The sequence below is a fragment of the Bufo gargarizans genome, chromosome 5 (genome assembly GCF_014858855.1).
Source record: "Bufo gargarizans isolate SCDJY-AF-19 chromosome 5, ASM1485885v1, whole genome shotgun sequence".
Classification (NCBI taxonomy): domain Eukaryota; kingdom Metazoa; phylum Chordata; class Amphibia; order Anura; family Bufonidae; genus Bufo; species Bufo gargarizans.
In genome coordinates this window covers 136,757,335-136,780,892 of record NC_058084.1, presented here as the reverse complement: position 1 = coordinate 136,780,892, position 23,558 = coordinate 136,757,335, and the positions used below count along the sequence as shown (strand labels likewise).

At 44.4% G+C, this 23,558-nt stretch overlaps 1 protein-coding gene across 1 annotated transcript in view; it reads right to left on the bottom strand.

Annotated features, from left to right (window-relative positions):
* The window catches only part of ROCK1 (Rho associated coiled-coil containing protein kinase 1), a 131,185-nt gene that overhangs the window by 21,381 nt on the left and 86,246 nt on the right, over positions 1-23,558 (bottom strand). Inside the window, exons 12-25 of the mRNA XM_044294801.1 lie at positions 19,234-19,322; positions 16,637-16,685; positions 16,321-16,456; positions 14,812-14,903; positions 14,021-14,267; positions 13,062-13,168; positions 12,188-12,338; positions 11,749-11,909; positions 10,727-10,911; positions 7,160-7,229; positions 6,080-6,183; positions 5,460-5,625; positions 3,516-3,609; positions 162-247 (exon numbers count right to left, since the gene is read on the bottom strand). Of these exons, the coding sequence (XP_044150736.1) occupies positions 162-247; positions 3,516-3,609; positions 5,460-5,625; positions 6,080-6,183; positions 7,160-7,229; positions 10,727-10,911; positions 11,749-11,909; positions 12,188-12,338; positions 13,062-13,168; positions 14,021-14,267; positions 14,812-14,903; positions 16,321-16,456; positions 16,637-16,685; positions 19,234-19,322 (1,737 nt within the window). The remainder of the gene's footprint in view (positions 1-161; positions 248-3,515; positions 3,610-5,459; positions 5,626-6,079; positions 6,184-7,159; positions 7,230-10,726; positions 10,912-11,748; positions 11,910-12,187; positions 12,339-13,061; positions 13,169-14,020; positions 14,268-14,811; positions 14,904-16,320; positions 16,457-16,636; positions 16,686-19,233; positions 19,323-23,558) is intronic.

Here is a 23,558-nt window from a genome sequence, read left to right as displayed (position 1 = left end):
ACGTACGAGCAGAAACAAAACCGCATTTATTAAAACAGCATAAATTATGATATCATGAAAAATGAAGGATAATGCTACTAATATCCATATTTGAACAAGATGAGGGACTTTTTTATGGACAAGAGACTCATCCACAGATTCACATCTCAGAGCTCAATTACCTGAGTTTTAAGCGTTCTTTCAGTATTTATATTCTTCTCATACGTAATCTTCAAATTGCTAAGTTCTTCTTGCTTCAGTTTCAAGTCTGAAAGAATACCCAACTAGTTAATATTCAATATTAGGCTTCATGGTAAAATATGCACTTAGGGTACTGCGGAGCCACGTATTTATTGGCTCTTCCTGGCCTGTAAAAAACAGTATGAAACAAGTTTTTGTTTTGTTTTTTGCCTACAGAGAGCGCCGCAGTCTCTTCAAACAGCTGATCAGTAGGAGTACCAAGAGTCAGACCCCCACCGATCTAATACTGATGACTTATCCTGAGGATAGGTCATCAATATGGGAAAACTGGACAACCCCATTAAAATGTTAATACCAAAAAAAAAAAAAAAAAAAAAAAAAAAAAAAAAAAAAAGGGTTTGTAGGGCATTTTATAATTTTCTATGGGCCAACATGTAGCATCTATCCACGGTATTTTTTTTGCAGAAAACAAAAAAAAAAAAAATAAACTAACAAAAAAGCATTGTTTTGTTTAAACATAATGCTAAACCACCTCAACATCAGTTATAGCAGGAAGTTATATATGGCTTACTTCGAATAATGCAATGGTTCTTTACCTGGCCATTGACATTATATGTATGTTGGCTGAACCCAATGTGTATGGGGCCTCCCAACTCTCCCATAACAGCAGGTTTTAATGGAGATGATGACAGGGCAGTTGGATGTAAAATGCCCGATTCGTTCACTCTTGGAAAGATAAGCCAAGCAATGGCTTCCTCCCCTTCCTCCTACTGAGAACACACAGGATCACGGAGACTGATAAAGAATATGGACACAATCACAGAATAGCAAAGAAGTTCTGTTAAAACTTAACTTTCATTACCCGGATTTAAATAGTTCCACAATGTCCTTCCTTGACACTCCCTAAAGTGGAACAACTTTCCTGATGAGGGAGATCCCACTGTCTTCAAAACAATCCCTGGATGGCCCTAATAAATGGCTTCACGGGTACCAAAACAGAGTTGTGAGATCACCTGCGGGTATAGGGTAGCCAAGGGAGAATATAGCCTTGCTTGACCCTACCTAAAGCGAAACTCACGCCCTGATAAGTGCGATCCTACTATCTTCGGAAATGACCCTAAATTACCCATTGAGGATTATACAGAGAGAATAGACAACAGTCAGACCACCAGAAAGGTCAGATAATACACCAACTGCATCATACAAGGTGTCCAACAGTTCAGACCAAGAAACAGCGAGTTCACATCACCGTTATTTTTCCATTCTTCTGATCCGTCAGAAAAATAGAGGGAAAAAAAACCTGACTCTTTCCTTCTAAAATAACAGCTCTCTGAGGGTAATGGCTCAAACAGATGCCAAATGTGCATGTGTTTATTTATTTATTTTTTAACAGGATCCATTTTTTCTTTATTGTTCTGATGGATCAGAAGAATGGAAAAATAACGGCGATGTGAAGTTGTCCTAAGTGATGGTATGTACAAGCAGATAACCCATACGAATGAAGAAATATCAATAGGTGTTGCCCATAAATATCTATTGGCTGACGCGTTCCCCGCCCCCCCCCCCCCCCCACCTCCAACGTGAGGTTCATCAGGGACAATGATGACATCAATAGAGAACAGAGTATGGGTAATAGAGTAACCACGATAACTGAAACACCGCCCCCCTACTACTTGCTTAGCGACCGTACAAGGGCCTGCCCTGTGACCTGGTGTAAATCATGCTGGCATCATTATCTACATTATGATCCATCGATTCACCGCCACACAGACAGATGAGTAATGACTGCTACGTATCATACTGCTCTCTGTTTTGCTCAGCCATTTGAGCTGGTTTCGGTCTCTGTACTGCATTGTACTCCTGAAGTCGTCCATTAGGGCCATTCAGGGATAGTATTGAACATAGCCCTCATCAGGGCAGGTTGGTTCAAGGAGGGACACTGTTAGTTTATCCTTGGGGTATCAATTTCTTTGCTATTCCGTGTGCTGTTTTTTTTTTACTGAGAACACATGAATGCTCGGCTGAGCAAAGCAGGCATATGTATGAGCGGACTGGGAGTGCTGTCCGCCAACTGAGAATTTGGCTAACAGCTATGTGTATGGCCAGCCTTAGGCCTAGTTCACACTTCAGTGTTTGGTCAGTGATTTCCATCAGTGATTTGTGAGCCAAAACCAGAAGTGGAGCCTCCATAGACATGAGGTAGAAGGGAAAGATCTGCTCCTGTTCTATGTTTAGAGCTGCACCTAGTTTTGGCTCACAAATCACTGATGGAAATCACTGACCAAACACTGAAGTGTGAACGAGGCCTTAAAGCTGGTGAGATATTTTGGATGGCCAACAGCTCTCTCCTCTGACTTGAGAAAAGGGTCTCTTGCCATGTATTTCTTGGGAAGCAAAGTATTGGACTAAAATCCAACATGCTCAATGTGGTACATTTTCTAAAGACTGGTGTAAACTGGAGTAAGACGTGATAAATGAATTAAAAGAGTTCATCTCTTAATAAATTTGGCACATCTTGTACTGCCCCTGCCCCAGAACTGGAAATCCATGGCATAGGGCTCTTTCACACTTCAGTCGTGTACTCCATTTGCCGGAAGTGCCCGCCGGATCCGTAACACCGCAAGTGAACTGAAAGCATTTGAAGACTGATCCGTCTTCAAAATGCGTTCAGTGTTACTATGGCAGCCAGGACGCTATTAAAGTCCTTGTTGCCATAGTAATGCAAAGAAATAGTGGGGAGCGGGGGAGCAGTATACTTACCGTCCGTGCGGCTCCCGGGGTGCTCCAGAATGACGTCAGAGCGCCCCATGTGCATGGGGCGCCCTGACGTCACTCTGAATTGCCCGGGAGCCGCACGGACGGTAAGTATACTGCTCCCCCGCTCCCCACTACACTTTACCATGGCAAACAGGACTTTAGCGTCCTGGCAGCCATGGTAACCATTCAGAAAAAGCTAAACGTCGGATCCGGTAATGCGCCGAAACAACGTTTAGCTTAAGGCCGGATCCGGATCAATGCCTTTCAATGGGCATTAATTCCGGATCCAGCCTTGCGGCAAGTGTTCAGGATTTTTGGCCGGAGCAAAAAGCACAGCATGCTGCGGTATTTTCTCCGGCCAAAAAAACGTTCCGGTCCTGAACTGAAGACATCCTGAAGCATCCTGAACGGATTTCTCTCCATTCAGAATGCATTAGGATAATCCTGATCAGGATTCTTCCGGCATAGAGCCCCGACGACGGAACTCTATGCCGGAACAAAAAAACGCAAGTGTGAAAGAGCCCATAGACATGATAAAAGACTGTCAGATACTCTTGGCCATTATAAAGGAAACCTACCCTCTTCCAGTGTCTTAAACTTCTCAGTCAGTTCTGCATTTTCTTTGGTTAATTCTTGAACATCTTTGGTTAATGTGTGGTTTGTTTCCTCCAGCTGCCAAAATGACATACAAAATATATTTAAAAACAGTTTAGATTTTAACCCCTTCAGGACCCTGCCATTTTTCACCTTAAGGACAAGGCAATTTTTAGAAAATTGTGTCACTTTATGTGGTGATAACGGTAAAACGCTTTTACTTATCCAGGCCATTTATTTTTATTTATAAAAAAAAATAAAAAAAATACCAAATTCACCAAAATTTTTGAAAAATAAGCAATTTTTCAATTTCTCAGCTTTTAAAACAGATAGTGATACTTCCTAAAATAGTTATTAATTTACATTCCCCATATGTCTACTTCATGTTTGGATCATTTTGCAAATTACATTTTCTTTTTTTTTGGGACGTTAGAAGGCTTAGAAGTTTAAAAGCAAATCTCTCTCATAGCCCGAGAGAGAAAAAAGCCTCTCAGGCTATGAGCTGAGCACTGCGATTGGCCAGCGCTACAGCATGGGAGAATGAGACGTCGGCAGGTTCCCCTGGGTGGAGCCTAACTATGAAGATACCAGAGGCAATACCGGGAGAACGGAGCGGCGCCCAGGTATAACAGTAAGTGCAGGGGGATCCCTGGGCGCCGCTCTACATGTCTGTATAGTTAGTTTAGAAGTTTTATTCTGGTGAAAGGTCCTCTTTAACACAGTTTTTATTTTTTGACGGTGTTCACCTGAGGGGTTAGGTCATATGATATTTTTATACAGCAGGTTGTTACGGACGCGGCAATATCCAATATGTATACTTTTTTATATTAAAGTTTTACACAACCGCATTTAAAAAAAAAATAAAAATCATGTTTTAGTGTCTCCATTTTCTGAGAGCCATATATTTTTTTATTTTTTTGCCCGATTGTTTTATGTAGGGGCTCATTTTTGTGTGGGATGAGGTGATGGTTTGATTGGTACTATTTTGGGGGGCATACGCCTTTTCGATTGTTTTTTTTTTCCTAAGACGTTCAGGTGAGGGGGTGGATCATGTGATATTTTTGTAGAGCCAGTTGTTACGAAAGCGGCAATACCCAATATGTCTGTTTTTTTTTTATTATTATTATTACAATTTTGTGTGTTTTATTCTGTGAATTTTTTTATTTTTACTTGAAATTTTCAAACTTATTTTTTTTATGAAAAACCATTTTATTTTTCTTAACTTTTTTTTTGTCCCACTCTGGGACTTCAACTTCTGGGGTTTGCTCCCCTCTGCAAAGCATCACAATACAACCTGTATTGTAATGCATTGGCTGTCAGCTTTTATGCCGACAGCCTGCTGTGAGACCCAGCCTAAGGGCTGGATCTCACAGGCTTCCGTAGAAGGCAAGCTCCGATGCCTATGGAGGGCATTGGGCTTGCCTTCTCTGCCCTCGGGTCCCCGCCACTGCAGCGCAGGGACCCGAGGGAGATGCGGAGGTCAGCCGTATCCTCTGCATGCTGCGGTCAGCACGCTGGCATCGGTAGTTTCGCCGATGCAGACGTATGCAGGAGGGGCCCGGCTGTCAGTCCTTGCCACTGATCGGGCGGAGGCATGTCCATTTAAAAGGACAATCTTTATTACAGATCTCAAGAACTGTTTAACAATTTGTACATGTAACTTGTTCCACCTATAGAAGTTGTGTGGCCATAAACTATATTGCACGACCACAGCAATTTGCTGTTAAATGCATGCAGTTTGGCTGCACGGCATAAAAAAAGGGCTGTTCAGCACCAATAAATCCCCATAAAAAGGATTAAACAAGCTGCTTCTTATATATAAAATATTAGGGCTGTTATGGGTTACATGACAATGACATAAAACATCAATGTAATAAGTAAGAGGTGTTGATCAAATAGCATATTTTAAAGGCAATGTAACGTTCTACCTTGCGGATGGTATGATCTTTATCTATATTGTCCTGTCTGGTTCTTGTCGATAGCTTTTTGCTCTCTTGGGTCAATTCAAAGCACTGTTCTTCCAGAAGTGCCCGGGCCAGCTGTTCCGATTCCGCTTTTGTCACAGCCAGGTCCAACTGCGCGGTTAGAGTTTCTCTGTAAAATCATGGGTAACGTTAAGTCACTACAAACACAAATGCTTCAAAATTATACTTTATGATTATTTTTATAGTCTTTTTTGGGGGCTCCATTTTGTTGTGGCTGCTGGCCGCTTCCCCTTCCTGCCCTTGCCACATTCCATCTATGAAAACTGCCCATTGTGATTTTTTCTTTTTAACAGTTGCATTTAATTTTTCTGGTGCAGGGAGATGATAAATCTCAGTTCTAATATGCTAACAATTTCCTGCCAGCACCACTGCTCCAATTAGCAGAGCAAGGGCACAGAGACTGGTTCGGAGCAGCATGTGTGCAGCCGCTGTGCAGGCGCCGACCCTGCTTCAAAGCTGAAGCAAAGCAGAGCAAAGTCCACAGGGGAAGAGGCCCTGCTGATGAGACAAATCAACATTAATGTCCGCATTTGCAAAAAGCATGTGCAGATAAAGAAACAAACCTGTCATTTTGAAGTTCATGTAATTTCTTATCCAGTTCTTGGCTGAGCTTCGTCTTCTCTTCAACTTCTTCTTTAAGTTCTTTAACCTGAGTTTTGTACAGTGTCTGTGGGATAATAATGAACAAGCTAGGCTTTGCTCTAGGGTAACATTAAGCAGATGAAACTACATAGTAAAGGAGCCTTCACAATCAAAACAGATCCGCTTTAAATTATACTTCAGATTCCTCATAGAAAAAGAAGGAATTAGTATCCTGCCGCCCTGCAGAAAACCTATAGTCTTAAGAAAAATCCTTTGATGAAAACCAATAAAATATGGAGTAGCTATTAGGCTGCTGTGCACAACCAGCAAGAAAGATTCCATGTTAAAGAAAATTAAAGGGGTTGTCCCCTGCATACTGATTAGGGGTTACATATCTGATCAGTGGGGGTCCTGTGCCCCATTATGAATTGAGCGACGGTCAAGCATGCTCCAATCATCTCCTTTGTACTGCCAGAGATAAGTACAGTGCACAGATTTCTCCGGTAGTCCAATAGAGTTCAATGGAGCAGCAGTGCACATACGTGATTGCCACTCCATTCAAACAGGGGTATCAGGACCCCCATTCTCATAATCATGGGCGTCTCAGGATAGGGGATGAGTTTAAAGTGGTACTGAGCTTTCATTAAACTTTTAATATTCATGAGGGACTTATCAAAAGTTTACATTGGTGGGGGTCTATGGTGTACCAATATGCCTTAGACGTTTCCTGCCATTCATCAGCGCAGAGCGCACTATGGAGGGCACAGGCAGCGCACTGAATGTAGGCAGGATATTATAGCTACATGATAAAGTACATGGAACATATACTATTGGACTGTAGTATTCAGCGTAAATTGTTGGCACTTTGCGATAAGTAAGTGGGTTTTGGGATGCAGTTTGGGCACTCTGTGTATAAGGTTTCGCCATCACTGCCGTATAACATAAAAAGTTTAATTAAAGTACAGTGACCCTTTAAATCTTCGGACAACCCCACTTAAGCTGTTCACTGGGATTGACCCTGTACACTGTCCATTCATCTACTGTATGCACAATATACTTACTGAAAAATACTGCTCAGCTTCAAGTTGATCCTGAAGTTCCCTCATTTGACCTTCATTGCCTCTGTACTGCCTGATGGAGGAAAAAATGTTAAGATGAACAGCAACTTCATGATCCGTCTTTAAATCCACATTTTATTCTGAAGCCTTCGTGACTACAGAGTGCTTTCGGCGCATTTCCTCATTTCTCAGCTCATAAGTAAAAAATAACCTTATTAAGTCACTAGGACCTTGCAACATCTGCAATGAATAAAGTAGTGGTGAAGATACTCGCTTTTAAACCGCGCTAAAGATTACCATATCTATATGGCGGTATGCTTCCAAAATATTGTATATCTAAGGCTGAGTTCACAACTGCTTTCCGACGTCCATTTCTTCCTTTCTATCGTAGGAGCACAAAGCAGAATTCAGGCTGTGATAGTGGCGCCTGTCGTAGCGATTCTGACACCTCTGCTATGGTGACCGTCACTTTGCTGGAAAGAATAGCAATGCATGCAGCAGTATCGAATCTGCAAAGGAGGATCCCACACAGATATGAGTAGGGCCTAGATGAGCCCACACAATTTAACGCAAACAGGAACAGTCCCTACTTATGCCCTTTAAAAGGAAAGCTCAGAGAGTTCCCCATTGATAACAAGGCTCTATAAGATGCTTATATTTCATGTACGGCAAAAGGAGACCGTTTTTGGGTATACAGCAGGTAAATGACACCTTATGGGTGTGTTTGATTGCTGAACATAGTGATGTGAACAGATCCCTAGCATAAAGGGTGTTTTACACTGTCTGATCTTCAGGCAGGATGCGTTTCACACAGGCGGATGCAAAGTATATGGGGAAGCAATGATTGCTGCTACAATGGTTCCAGCCTCGTTCTGTTGTACGGATTATCAGTAGCACTTCTCTGATTACACAAGGCAATGTGCTGTCGATAATCGGGCGACTTCCGTTCTAAATTAAGTAGCATAATAATTAATAGTGGCTTAAAGGGGTCATCCCACCTCATCATGTGGCTTTTATTTTGTGTAAAATGCAAATATAAGTAACTTACTAACTGAACTTCATTTTCAATAATGTCTCCTGTCCTGGCTGTATTGAATTTTCCTTCTCTTTAGAACCTGCTCGTCTCTAGGGGTCACGACCACCGATGCATTGCAGCAGCGGTGGTCAAGCTTGCGCACTAAACGGAAAAACGCCAGCCTTTATGGTGGCTGGGATCATGGGAGCGATGTCACAGTATCGACACACTAACTGTATTGAGCATATTTATTGCGGTAAGGGACAGATCTAGCTGGTTGCTACAATCAGGAACAGGTCCAGAGCGACAAGGCTGCTGATTAAAATGATTCACTAGCAGCCTTGGGAGTGGGTGCATGGGCAAGCAGCTGGCGTAATTACACCAGCCAAACGCTGGTACAGAGTGACCGCCCCCGATTAAACCAAAACTGCACAGCTAGCGCTGAACAAGGGAATCTGTCACCAGCGACCTACCTATCCAATTATTTGCATAGATACATTGCTGTGGTTCCCCGATTAAAACATTTTCTTTTGTTGATCACAGACTCCCTCCCAAAGTTATGATACTTTATCTTAATATTCAAATTAGGCCATTGGTGCAATAAGGGTGTGACCATTGTTATTGTTGCACCCAAGCTCCACTCATTTCTGTGGCCACTTGCTGCTTTGCCTCTGCCTGGCCCTGTCAATCACCGCAGTGAAGGAGGGGCTGGCCACATAAAGGAGAGGAGCTTGTGTGCAACAAGAGCGATGGTGATGCCTTTATTTGACATAACAGCTGTGTCAAATCAAATGCTATGAATATCTGAAGCTCCACTTAGGGGCCGCACATGTTAAAAGCATTACTGAAGTGAAACTTGATGTGTGCTGGCCAATCAAACCGATAAGATTAAGCAGAATGAGCGCTGAAAAACAGGAATTAAGAACATGGGCAGACCTTTAACATTTTGCCAAGAACATCCATGTCTAGAGAGGTACGGACTAAGCATACATACTGCAGAGCATGCCAAGAATGTAAGTTATTAAGCGAACTGTACGGCTCTTTTCTAGACTTTATGTCCCCAGCTATCAAAACACAGCACTAAGAAAACAGGCTAATTGGCGGCGGGGAAAAAAATGCCAAAACCGCATCATAGGTGGACAAGCCTTTCCTGCTGCCATTAAACCAGGAATGTCTATGTTAGACTTCATAATGATTGCTCCATAATGCTGAGCACAATTCAAAGCCTTTAACCCAGCAATAGATAATCCAGCAGCTCTACTGACTTAGCATGGCGTCTAGCACTGAACTGCAAGATAACCTACTATCTGTGATATTTATGGTGGTCTCACACACAAAGCTTTTTGGGGCAGTTTTTGAGCCAAAATCAGAAGTGGCTCCAGCAGGAAGGAGAACTACAGGTCCTTCCATTATATTTCACATGCCCTTCCAACCCACTTCAGGCTTTGGCTCAAAAAACTGCATCAAAAAGCTGTGTGTGACACCACTTTAATAGAGACATTGCGTAAAGCGTGTCACGGGTGGATTTTGCTGCAGACTTTACCCTATGCATTGTAAACCCAGCAGAACTGACATGCTGATGCAGAACTACCAAGAGATGGGAAAATTTCATCCAAAAATGCTGCAGATTTTCTGCCTGCAATCCCGAAAGGAAAACCCGCAGCACATCCGCCACGTGTGAGGAGCTTACCTTATTTCTAGGCGGTTTTACGCTCTAAAATGTTTCGGTGGCAGAAAAGTCTGCGACTGAAAATCAGTTCCATTAACCTTCATGGGGCATGCAGAAATCCATAATCGTGTACCCATCAAGTGTAGTGACAACATGTTTGAAGTGAAATATGGCGTCAAGATATGCATGAAGGAAAACAGACAATCCTACATGCTCTTCATTCACACCACATCTAATGCCTCTCCTGGAACTTTGTAGTGGGGTCTTCTGTTCCGACATTAGACTGCCTTCGATTCTGCACGCACTGTTTTCTTTGATGCTTATTTATGTCAAACATAATGGAACTGCACTTTAAAAGGGAGTTACCAGCACAATTGCTAAGTTGCTGACAGTTCTAAGCAGGGACTGGAGAGAGCAGTACAAACATGACTTGTGGGCTCTCTCTGCAGGAGTGGTGAGAATATGAACTTTTATTCTGTCAGATTCTGCTGCTGCTGCAAGTGCACAGGAAGTGAAGCTTCATTGTGAAGTGCTCTCTGCACTGAGCTCCTTCACAGCGCCCCCACCCTGCTCTGACTGACACCTGTAGTGATCACCAGGTTTGAAAGCTGTCACTCAGAGAAAAGTGGAGGGTGCAAGAAACACTCCACAGAGAAGATCCACCTCCTGGATACTTGCAGGAGCATTGCCTGGCAGAATAACTATCTTCACACTACTCCTGATGAGTAAAGTCTGCAAAAGGAGGTTTGTCCTGCTCTCTCCAGACCCTACGTAGGGCTGTCCAAATTTTTTCATGGCCAAAAGTGGTGCCAGACTCCCTTTGATGGAAGGCTGAGGAATCCCACTTTATATGAAACATTAATATACACAAAGAAAACCAACATACTTTGTTAACTGGACCAGCTCAAACTCCAACAACCTCTTTGCTTCCAACAACGTATTTATTTCCTGCTTCAACTGTTTCTCAGATCCCTTCAGATTATCGGCCTCAAACGCGTGCACCTTCAGCTCATTCTGTGCAGTGATCCTTTTCTTCGACTCCTGCTCCAGCTGCAGGGTCAGCTGTTTCACCTGCAGGACAAGCACGGGGTTGAGGTTTGGGAAGAAATCTGTCTCCTTTTGCATTTCAGTATTAACAATTCACAAATCACACGCTGAACAGCCACAGGAATCAATAAAACTCGCTCCTTTTTATAAAACGGTCCTTTATGTGGAATTTTCCTTGTTCCCGTTCACCGCCAAGGACATATGTAATAAATCCTGACTGTGACTAGAATATAAGGACTAGAGCTTAGAGCTTGACCTCCAAAACTGGTAGGCATACTGCTATGTAGGTTTGGAGCCCCCCCCCCCCCCCCCCCCCCCGATACATAACCATACCTTTCTTGTGAAAATTCTGTCCTCAAATCATGAGAAATTAGTCTTTTTATTTTTATGTTCTGTGGACATGGCCACGCCATTGGGTACATCAGCATTCTGCCATAATACCATTCAATGTTTCACCCTCTTGTTAGACTGACAGTCCCTGAGATTTCAGAGCTGGCAGTGATAATGCAGGGAAAGCAAAGTGCTCTGAACAGAGTGGACCTGCCCACAGTGCACCAAAAACCTTACTGGTATCAAAAGTCAGTCATAGCCAGACACTACCTTTCTCCACTGGAGCCCAATGACTATAATGGGACCCAGCAGGGATCCGGCCTGTTCCAGGACTCTACTTGCTGTGGTTCTAGTCTAGGTGACTAAGCACTAATGCCAGAAACAGGCCGGATCCCATTATAAGTCAATAGGGCATGGCAGTGCTCCGGTAGTTTAAGGCTATGCCGGATGCGATGATCTCTGGCAGGTCGTTCCTCTGCCAATACGTCTGCCATTTCAACAATCGCTGTTGCTCCACTATCATATCCATACCTCCTCTTCCAGCCTCTCCTTTTGTTGAACCAGATGGTCTAATTTCTGATGTGACTGTTTGAGGTCAAAATCCAGCATCGAACACTGCTTCTCTATCTCCATCCTCCGGCTCTCCGCTCTCTCCTTCGCTGCCCGTTCTGCTTTCACTTTCATTTCAATCTCTAAGGCCAAATACAATATTGTAAGATGCAGGTGATGTCCAGGGGGTAGAATGGTCAAACATTAATTACGGGAAGGAAGACAGTTCAGAAATGTTTTTAAATTTGCATCAAAGGGATAACATTTAAATAGGTCTGGTCATTTGCGCCCAGAAAAATAGCCAATTCCAACTCTGCCCCATTTACTAGAATGAGGATGAGGTGCACATTAAAGAAGCTGATATTTCTTATCCATACATGAAAATAGAAGAAAAGGCGAGAGAGCGCTCAGCTAGACTCACCACACATGGCCACTGACTTTTCTTCCTCAAATGTCTGGTGTTTGTCACTCAGTCTTGCCTTTGTCACCTTATGCTCATTGATCTCCTGGTCCAGCCGCTGTTGCAAGGATTTAAGCTGATAGTTCAGCTCTATTTCTAAATTGTTCTTTTCCTGTTAGGAGTAAGACACAAAATCTTTCAATTTACAGAAATACAACTCTAATCTCAACAGTAACATGGTAGCAAAATGACTATGGATGAGCGAATCGACTTCGGATGAAACATCTGAAGTCGGTTTGCATAAAACTTTGTTAGAATACTGTACGGACTCAGAGCGAGCGTTTTAGGGCTTTTTCACACAACTGAGTCTCTTGCGGGAATCACGCTCCGTTTGAGAGAGGGATCGTGCATTCTGGACTTAGGAAGCGCATGGCATTATCATGTTTGATAATACTGTGTGCCTCTGTCTGACCTTTCTGTAACTGAATCATACTGACAGCTTTAGGCTTCGTTCACATCACCGTTCAGCCTTACCGTTCAGAACGGAAAGGACAGAATCGGCACATAACTGATGATTTTGGAGTGGAGACAAAAGTCCTGCATGCACAACTTTTGTCTCCGTTCCAAAACCATCTTCTGAGCGGAAACCTAACAGACCCCATTATAGTCTATGGGGTCCTTAGGTTCCATTCGGCTCAGTTATGTGCTGGATCTGTCCTTTCCGTTGTCCTGCTCCTAAACAGAGCAGGAGAACGGAAAAGCTGAACGGTGATGTGAACAAAGCCTTATGTAACTAGATGAGGAAAAAATCCATATAAAAACACATTTTCAATTTCAAACACATTTTAATTGATCAGGAGTTGGATGTTACTTAACACGTTCTTTGATCACTCACTTTTTCTGACTTGTTCAGGAGATCCAATGCCTCCTTCCTATCCATTTCTGCCCTTTCAAGATTGTGTTTGAAATGCTTCAATTCTTCTTGCAATGATGTCATTCTCGCTGTTTCAAGATAGCAAAGAATAAGCGATGTCAAGCCACAGAACGGTATTTAAGGCTAAACTATACAGATTTTACTGAATGCAATTTAAAAGCCTACTGAAATCACTGCAAAAAAAAAAACAAAAAACACAACAACAACAACAACATGAAAAATCTTATTTTTATGAAATGAAAAGCAGCTTTACCCCATACATGCCCATTTATGCACACTGGATATCCCAGCAACATTCTCATCCAGAAAATAGGGGCCACAAGTGGAGGACTATGCTCTGTTTGATACCAGTACCTCCTGCTACCCGCCAGCCTGAAAGCAATAATGCCCTTATGTCTAGATATTACAAACTACAACGACCGACTTTTCTCTTTCCTTTTGTCCATTTAGCTTTGCGTCATATTTGTGGAATAAAACACGCTTCATACCTAATGATACAGTAGCATCAATTTAAATTTTTACATAATAAAATGAACATTTTATGACTGAACGCAGTTTAAAGGGAATCCGTCCCCAGATTTATTCTGCCCTAAATTCAAACACTAGATGACTCATGCGTATTTCTGTTCAGTCATTTTCCTAAAACCAGTGTTGGGCAACTCCACTGGGATATGAGCGCTCAGTGCAATGCATACACTGGGAAGTCCTTGCGGCCCTCCACACCCCTGACTGCCAGCTTTATATAGTATAACAAGAAAGCTGTCAATTCTCTACGGGAAGGCAGAACGAGGTGCAGCTGGCCCTACTAGAGCTCGCCACCAGAACAGAAGTGATCTTGCATTTATATCAGGGTCTCTGCACTACATAAACTTGGCGACAGATTCCCTCTAAAGATATACAGTAATCACATAACTGTTCACCTTGTAGATCCCCAATAAGTTCTGATCCTTGGTTCCTGTCCCTCCTCTCCGAATCTAAGGCCGCCTGTAGTTGAAAAAAATCCTTTTCCACTTGTAATTTGGCACTTTCCAATAGCCGGCACCTATCCTGTAATTCCCGATTAAGTGTTTCCAGCTGTGTAATAGTCTTGCCCATCTCATTTTGACTTTTCCTCAGTCTTGCAGCAGTGTCCGACTCCGTTCTTAAGAAGTCATTGGCTTCTTCCAACTAGAAACAAAAGAGATTTTAATGTATTTGATGAAAGTAATGTCTGGTGAACTATTAGCAAAGAAACTATTTGCAGCCCGAGTCAATAAGGTGCCATAAATGGAGCACTTAAAAGGGGTACTCCCATACAAAACACAGGACAGGTGATAAACGTACGATCGATCGGGATCAGCCGCTGAGACCCCCACCAATCATGAGAACGGGGGTCCCCTCTGAATACAGCAAAGGTGCGCATACATGACCACCACTTGATTCACTTCTACAGGACTGCTGAGGGTAGCACTTGGCTAGATCTGTCAGTCCCAGAGAAAATGAAAGGAGCAATACTGCCCCACTGCTCCATTAATAAAAGGGACATTTATCGCCTATTTTGTTGCAATGGTGATACAGTCTTTGTGGGAAAATCCCTATAATAAATCCTATAATAAAATTAGATTTTTCCATTTCAGTCTTTTGTGGCCAAAAGCGTATGAGGGAAAAAAATAAATAAAAGAATCAGATGTAAGGGAAAATAACCTAAACGGTGAGTACACGGATTACTTACCTGTTTTTGTAACTGAGATATTTTTTCATTTGTCATCTGAGAATTCTGATTGATTTTTCTTAAATCTTCCAATTGGTCTTTTAATGTGGACACTGAAAGATTGGGTAAAATGAGAAATAAGCAAACATACACCCCAATTTAATTTTCTGCCCATACAACCTTCAAACCCTACTGGCCAGTAAATGGCGCATGTCAGGACTTACATCGCTGCCACGGCTCTAATCTAAGCTGTGCCTCATCTCCACTAACATTCAACCTGGAAATACAAAATCGGTAGCACTACCCCCCCACAGCAACTATGGTCGATTTTAATGCTATGAACATATTCTGGGCGGCAATTTTTTTTAAATGATTCAATTTTACTCATTTTGAGCTAAGAATCTTTTTTTTCCCCGATTTGTCTGTATTAAAAAATTTCTGCAGTTTTTGTCAGTGTTAAGTTTTAGTCTAGCTGTGATTGGCTCTCACTTTGAGCTGTCAGACGGCTATGTATGGTCCTCATCTCTGAACACCCGACAGCTCAAACACTTTAGATAAGAATTGAGCTATAATGTGTGTTTATAAGTAGTGTTGAGCGAACTTGTGTTTTAAGTTCGGCGTCTAAAGTTCGCGTTATCGAAGAATCGCGTTATGGATTCTAAATTCCATTATGGTCTACGGTTGCGGAATACAAAACTGGATTCTTCTATAAGTTTGGCATCTAAAGTTCGGGTTATCAAAGAATCCCGTTTTGGATTCCGCAACCATAGACCATAACCGAATTTAGAATCCATAACACGATTCTTCGATAACCCGAACTTTAGATGCCAAACTTAAAACACAAGTTCGCTCAACACTATTTCTAAGCCGCCAGGAATCAGAGAGAAGGCTTCACGGGAGACATTAGTTGAGCTCCCTGACGGAATGCAGCTTGCTACTAGAATCTCAACTCTGTACAGCGAAAGGGGCTAAATTTCTTTTATAAAGACCTATTGAAAAAAAGATTTTAAGCTCAAAATGAGTACAATGCAATAATTAACAATGCCCCAAAGGTGTCCATAGCCTTTAAATGGCAACGAAAATCAGTTGTGGCATCCACTGTCAAAACCGTGATGCCCATGGGCATAATATACCAGTACACACAGCCATTATGTCAGCAAGAAACATGCAATACAATGCATATAAAATGCCTTTAATTGCTACGACTGCTGATTAGTGACAGGATGATGAGGCATGATGCAACCATGGAAGAATCCCTCACACCAAGTGAAAAAACTATTAAGAATTTCAGATGGGGTCATCTCATGTAACTCTTTATTCTGGTTTCCTAAATACAACCTGGCATACAATCAGTATGTTAAAATGACTGCTTGAACTTTGACTTTTTTTAGTGCATAATAGAGTCCAAATGTGATTACACAATTAAACCCCCCCCCCCCGACATTAACTCCTAATTTCAAGGCCCACATTCCTGAGACGGACCACGTGCCCACCAACTTTAGGCTGAGAAACAACAAACTGTTAACTTGCCTTCGTTTTCTACATTCCTCCGCTTTTCGCTCTCCTGTTCTGCCTTTCTTTGGAATTCATTCATTCGGTGCTGGAGCATCATCTTTTCCTTTTCAATTTGAGACACGACTGACTCCAAGTTTTTTCTTTGATTGCCCTAAAATTATAAATCATGAATGATTGCACCTTACATAATGCTGTATTTTTAGCTGGTATGAGCATATTTCTACCTATGAGCTGCATGACTGAATACGTCTTCCAGGCAGGAGAACAATGAGCACCAGAAAAAGAACAGAACAGTCCGCAAAGCTCCGGGAAGAGAGATCACAAAGCTTACCTCTTCATCCAGCTCCTTCATTATCTTGTCCAGCTTAATGTTGTACATCCTTTATCATGGGGGAAGAATGAATATATTAAATCACAGCAAGAATATGACAGTGAAATTTACTAAAGAAAATCAAGACTATGGGAGAGATTTATCATCTCCCTTGCGCCAGCAAAGTGGCCTTAAAAAGTCGCAGGCTGTGTGTTTACGGCTTTTTAAAGGAAAAAAGTCACAAGTGCCTCTTAACAATTTTCTAAAAGTGGGCGTAGCAAGTGCGGGAAAGGGGTGTGGTCAACAGCAGAGACAAATTTATCTTCATTTACGCCAGCTTTCTGATGCAAATGAAGGCAGAAACCTATGGGAGCTCAGAGCTGCCGCATATTTCTGTTTAGGAGCAGAGACTGCCAAAAGGATGTACCTAATTTATGAGGAGCCCTGCGCATCTCATCATAAATGTGGCGCATCCTCCAGCAGTGCAGGGGATATCAAGACTGATGCAGAAAGTGCATGCCTTGATAAATCTCCCCCCTATGTCCTCATTCAGACAGGCACACTAAAGTATCATTAGCTCTGTAGAATCCAGGCGGTACATCCAAAATACATACTGTGGGGGCGACCAGTGTTTACTATGCCCATCTTAAGTCCCACTGTGCTGCCAGAGGGAGCCCCAAAGTTATGTAGAGTCACAGGCCTCTACATTAGTTTGGCGCTCCCTCCAGCAGGCCGTGCAACAGACTTACATCTACACCAGTTCCCTTGCTGGCATAGATTAAACAGCCGGTTCAGACCTGAGCGTACTGACCTGAGCGCTGTGTATGCACGATTCTCCAGTGTCTCACATACACGGCTCCGGTAGTATGTGAACGCCCATTGTCGCGCGTTCCCGGAAGTCTATGTACGGGAACGCGCGACAAGACGCCCCAAAGAAGCTCCTGTACTTCTTGGGGCGTCGGGCGTTTTACAGCGCGATTGTACGCGCTGTAAAACGCTCAGGTGAGAATCATTCCTATAGGGAATCATTGGTTCTTGCCTGTTGAGCATTTTACAGCGCGTAAGAACGCACTGTAAAACGCTCAGGTCTGAACCCAGCCTTAAGCCATTTTCCATGTCAAAAACTGGCAAGGAAAATGATAAACGAGCAGGGTCTTACTGCTTCCCTGCCGACTTCTCTTGCCACTTTAGAAAAGTGTCGTGAGCAGGGAAAAAGACGCAGATTTTGCAACAAAATGGCGTTCGACAAACTCTGCGACTTAGGCTAGGTCTACACGACGACATTGTCGCGCAACATTTTGTTGCACTAATGTCGCGCGACAATTTTTATAATGGCAGTCTATGGTGTCGCACTGCAACATGCGACATGCTGCGACTGCGACACGACAGTCGCAGAAAAATCCATCTCGAATGGATTTTCTGCTACTGTCGCGTCGCAGTATGTCGCATGTTGCAGTGCGACACCATAGACTGCCATTATAAAAATTGTCGCGCGACATTGGTGCAAAAAAATGTCGCGCGACAAATGTCATCGTGTAGACCTAGCCTTATAGTGGGGTGAATATGTTAATAAATCACCCCCAGGGCCTATGACTGAATAGTGTACCTGCACAGAATGCCTGGTTGGATAGCTTTTGGCCCAATGCTCAGTTGCCTGACCGCTATTCCTCCCTGACTACTCTCATGGCAGCTAATCTCCACTGAGAATTAAGGATGGGGTGTGTTTAAATCCAACAACCACCACACGCCTCTTTTTCTAGACATCTACCTAATAAATGTTGGGTGCACACTAATAAGCGTATGATTGTCAGTCGGTTGTTGCTAAATTGCCATGTTCAGATGACCTTATTCTAATGTGTGTAGCCATCTTTTGGAATGCAACCCTATTCCAATTAATGTCTTATGGCTTAGCCCCAATTTTCTCAAAATTTTGATCAAGTGTTCATCCAATTTATCCGACTGATAACACTCTAAAGAGGACCTATCACCACAAAATGCAATCTGAAAGCACCATGTTATAGAGCAGTAAAAGCTGAGCAGATTGAGATCTAAAAATAATTTTTGGTGGGGGAAAAAAGATTCAGTAAAACCTGTTTAATTTATACATTTATATCTTTGCTTTTTCTACCAGCTGTCGGTACAGAGAGGTGGTGTTATCAGTGTCTGATATCACTTATGTAAGCTTATACACAAAATGCTATCAATCACCAATAACCCCTCCTGTTCACAGGCCTGCAAAAAAACAAAAAATATAAATGTATAAATTACAGGTTTTACTGAATCTTTTCCCCCAAAACTATATATCAATCCGCTAGGCTTCACCTGCTCTATAACATGGTGCTCTCAGATGGCACTGCATTTTGTGGCAATAGGTCCTCTGAAAACGTTCAAAACACTAAAAGCCAACCCACAGAGTCAAACCCCCTGGTGAGGACTTCTGAAGGCACTGAATGGACCATTTTTGTTCAGAGTCATATGAGAAGAACATGGCTCATGTACAATGCACTGCTTATAAGTAGATATGACGTGCCCATACACCGTACAGATAAATGTAAAATGAAAATAGTTAAATGTTTAAGCCCAAGCCAGGGGCTAAAAGTATAGCAAGAATAATTTACCTGCACTTCTGCTCCATCTCATCTTTTAGCTGCATCTCATTATGTAACTGCTCTTCAAGTTGATAGATGCTCTTCTGCAAATTCTCCACCTGAACATAAACAGATGTTTATCAGTAAGGCCACATTCACATCACCATTTAAATTCTGGTATTTTGTTCCAGTATAGGAAGAGAATACCAGAACAGATGGATTGGCATATGGCTGACACCAAAGGTGCCTTATGGATTTCATTCACTATGGCGCAGCCAACACAAGTACCGGCATTCTGCATGCATGGGTATTCTGCCCTTTTTTGTTGGATCTTGCTGGAAACTATGCTGCAGATGTGAACCTAGATTAGCCATATACTCATACCTTAAAGAAGCAACAGAACTAAAAAACTAAACTAAGTCCTAACTAAAAACAAAAAATGCTTCCAATTGAGCAAATATTCTGAAAGTTAAGTCAATGGAAAACCTACAGCTGAAACAGAATGCATTCTCCATTATCTGTAACCGAGAACAGAAAAATACGATTCATAGATAACCCACGCAGAATTAGGTTGTGTTCACCTTCTTTGAATACCTATCGGTACAGGAAGGAGGGGTTATCAGTGGCTGACAGCTATCTCTCTACGCACAATAAAGGACCCTTTACATGGGCAGAGAATCGTACAGATTAACGCCATTGAACGTTCATAGTAACGCTCGGTAGTGATGATCGGGTGGTGTAACTGCACCTCCGACTACATGATGAACAAGCAAAACGCTCGTTCATCGGGTAATCCGATAGTTTGTGCGCACACAAAAATGATCATTTACTGGCAGCAGATTGTGCCGCGTAATCACGATCTCCTTTTTGGGAAGAGCGAAGGCATTAGTGATCGCTCCTCCCCATACTTTGGAAGAGATCGCTGCATGTAAATTCTGCAGTCTCCTCCACTAGCATCAAAACCATATTGGGGCAGATTACAAATGCCAGTGTTAGCCGCATTATGCCCCGTCAGACTTTACACTAAACTATTATCTTAATAAATTTGGCAAATGTTCAGCCAGTCTGTGCACCAAAAATTCTAATCTACACCAGTTTCTGGTCTATTGGGCCATGAGAAGCCATGCCCTCCCGCTAAGCCCCACCTACTTTATCCGTCACTTTTCAGTGCCGAGGGAAGTGAAAAAGGAGATTTTTGTGAAACTCACCTGTAAAATCTTTTTCTCGTCTTTTCCATTGGGGGACACAGACCATGGGTATAGCTTAGAGGTATTAGTAGGAGGGACACTATGCAAATGAAAGCTCCTCCTCCTCGGGCTATACCCCCAGACTCCACCAGGAGGAACTCAGGCGTTGCACAAGCAGTAGGAGAAGGAGCAAGAAAAAATCATGGAAACCATCGGACCAAGCCATAAGGTCCAACCAGAAACAGAAAAAACTGAACTAAAGACCCCTCCTGCAACAGGAATAATGGGTGGGAGCTGTGTCCCCCAATGGAAAAGACGAGAAAAAGATTTTACAGGTGAGTTTCACAAAAATCTCCTTTTCTCGTGCTTTTTTCCATTGGGGGACACAGACCATGGGACGTCCAAAAGCAGTCCATGGGGTGGGAAAAAATATCAGCACCGCCAGGAGGAACGCCCCAACGGTCAAACAGGAACCACAGCCTGCAAAACCCTGCGGCCAAAGCCGCATCAGCCGAAGCCAGTGAATGCAACTGACAAAAATTTGCAAAGGTATGCAAGGACGACCAGGTGGCCGCCGTACACAGCTGAGACGCAGAGGCACGACTGCGTCTTGCCCAGGAAGCCCCCTCGCCCCAATGGAGTGAGCGGCAATTCTAGCCGGGGGAACTCCACCACAAGCGTGACAAGCCGCGGAAATAGCCAAGCAGATCCAGAGCGCCAAGAACGGCGGACGGAAGCAGTAGCCGCGAGACACACCTTCAGGACCCGTACAACATCCAGGGAATGCAGAGTGCGTTCCTTGGGGTTAGCCGGAGAAGGACAAAAGGAAGGCAGGACAAGATCCTCATCAAGGCGGAAGGGAGAGACCACCCTGGGCAAAAAGAAGGGGACTGGACGGAGCACAACTTAATCCTGGAGGAAAACCATTAAGGCTCCTGACAGGAAAGAGCGGCCAGCTTCGACACCAGTCTGACCTAAAAGCTCGTGATGGGACGTGAACTCACAGCCACTGCATAATAGCCCAGAACTTTAATCACTACGCTATGTAGCTGTATCAGAAGCTATGGTCACAAGGAAGTCCAGATGAGAACAGTCAGAGAGACCCTCCTCAAAGGCTCGAAGGGAGCCGACTGCAGAGCGCGCAGAACCAAATTGAGATCCCAAGGAGACAAAGGGGGAACATACGGGGAACCGAATGCGCCACCCCCGAAGAAAGGTCACCACCGGACCCTTAAGAGCAAGGGACCTCTGACGGCCCGCGCCGAAACCTGACCTTACAGGGAACTAAGCGACAGTCCCTGCACAAGCCCAGACTGAAGAAAAGACAGTACCATCAAGATGGAAAACCGAAGGGGAGGGAACCCCGAACCCTCAAAAAAGGATAGGAAGGCCATCCAGGTACGATAGTAAATCCGGGAGGAAGAAGACTTCCCCGGACTGATCATGGTCCTAACCACTGAATCCGAGAACCCCATCTTTATCAGGATGGCGGTTTCAACAGTCACGCCGGTAAACGAAGAGACCGCAAATTCCGGTGGAAGAACGGGCCCTGAGACAGTAAGTCCTGTCCGTCGGGAAGAGGCCATGGGGCGTCCGCCAGCAACCGAGCCACGTCCGAAAAACCACGCGCGGCGAGGCCACTCTGGGGTGATGAGAACGGTCGGAGTCCCTTCCGCCTCGAACTGGCGTAGACCCTTTGGTAGGAGAGGAAAACAGAGGAGGCTGAAGTCCTGCCACGGAGACACCTGCGCATCCATCCGTACGCCTCCGGATCTCGGGCGCGAGCCAGGACCACTGGGATCTTGTTGTTGAACCCGGACGCCATTAAGTCCACATCCGGACGGTCCCATCTGTGGCAGATTTCTTCGAACCCTTCTGGATGCAGAGACCACTCGCTTGGATCCACCGTGTTGTGGCTTAGAAAGTCCGCTGTCCAGTTGTCCATTCCAGGAATGCAAACTGCTGACAACACCGGAACGTGAGTCTCCGCCCACGTCAGAATTCACTTCACCTCCTGCATCACCATCCGGCTGCGGGTCCCGTCCTGATGGTCGATATAGGCCACGGCCGCGGCATTGCCCGTTTGAACCCGCACTGGGAGGCCCGCAAGGAGAGAGGTCCAATAGGAGAGAGAGAGCGGAAAAAATCGCCCTCAATTCCAGAAAGTTGATTGGAAGGCGAGACTCTGCCGCCGGCCAAATTCCTTGAACCGTGCGAGACTGGAAAACGCCCCCCCAACCCAGGATGCTGGCATCGGTGGCGGCGATCGCCCAGGAGAATGCGAGAAAGGAACTCCCCGACCTCAGGTTCTTTGGGAACAGCCACCAAGGGAGAACTGCCCGAACCCGCTGAAAGGTAAAGGATCTCCTGTTGCGCCAGGCGAGTGTGAAACTGGGCATATGGAAAGGCCTCGAAAGAGGCTACATAAGACCCAGGACCTGCAAGTATTCCCGAATGGAGAGGCACGGGGAGCGCAGCAGATGCGACACTGCCCCCTGGACCTGGGAGGACTTGAAGGCTGGTAGAATACTTTGGCAGCCGAGGTGTCCAAAATCACCCTCCGGAAGGAGAGCCTCTGGGACGGGAAGAGGCAGGAGTTTGGGAAAGTTACCAGGCAGCCGAACCGTTCCAGGGACTGAACAGTGATCCGGACGCTGTCCGTGGTCTGCGGTAGAGAGGGGGGCCTCTATCCGGATATCGTCCCGACAGGGCAGCAAAGGAATGCCCCTGGTACGAAGAAGCGCCATGAGCGGTCCAGGACCGTGGCAAGGACCCGCGGGGTGGTCGCCAACCCGAAGGAAGGGCGACAAACTGACAGTGTCGACCCATAATGGCGAAGCGCAGGAATCGATGGTGGGATTCCGCAATCGGGACATGTGATAGGCCTAGGAGCAGCAGGGCGGGCTGACTGGGCCCTCTAGTGCCGGGAAGGCTGGTGCAAAGGAAGGCCTCTTTGCGGGCGACCTGAGACCCCCGGCGGAGGAAGCAGGCGACGGCCTACCAGATGAGAAACGGCAAAAGGCATGCAGAGACGAACTCGTCCAGCTGATCCCCACAAGGCCTGGAAACCCCAAAGGGGAGATTAGCAAGGGAACGCTTGGTGTGTCAGCGTCCCACACCTTCAATCAGATCTCTTCGCGCTGAGTGACAGAGATGGCCAACCTGCGG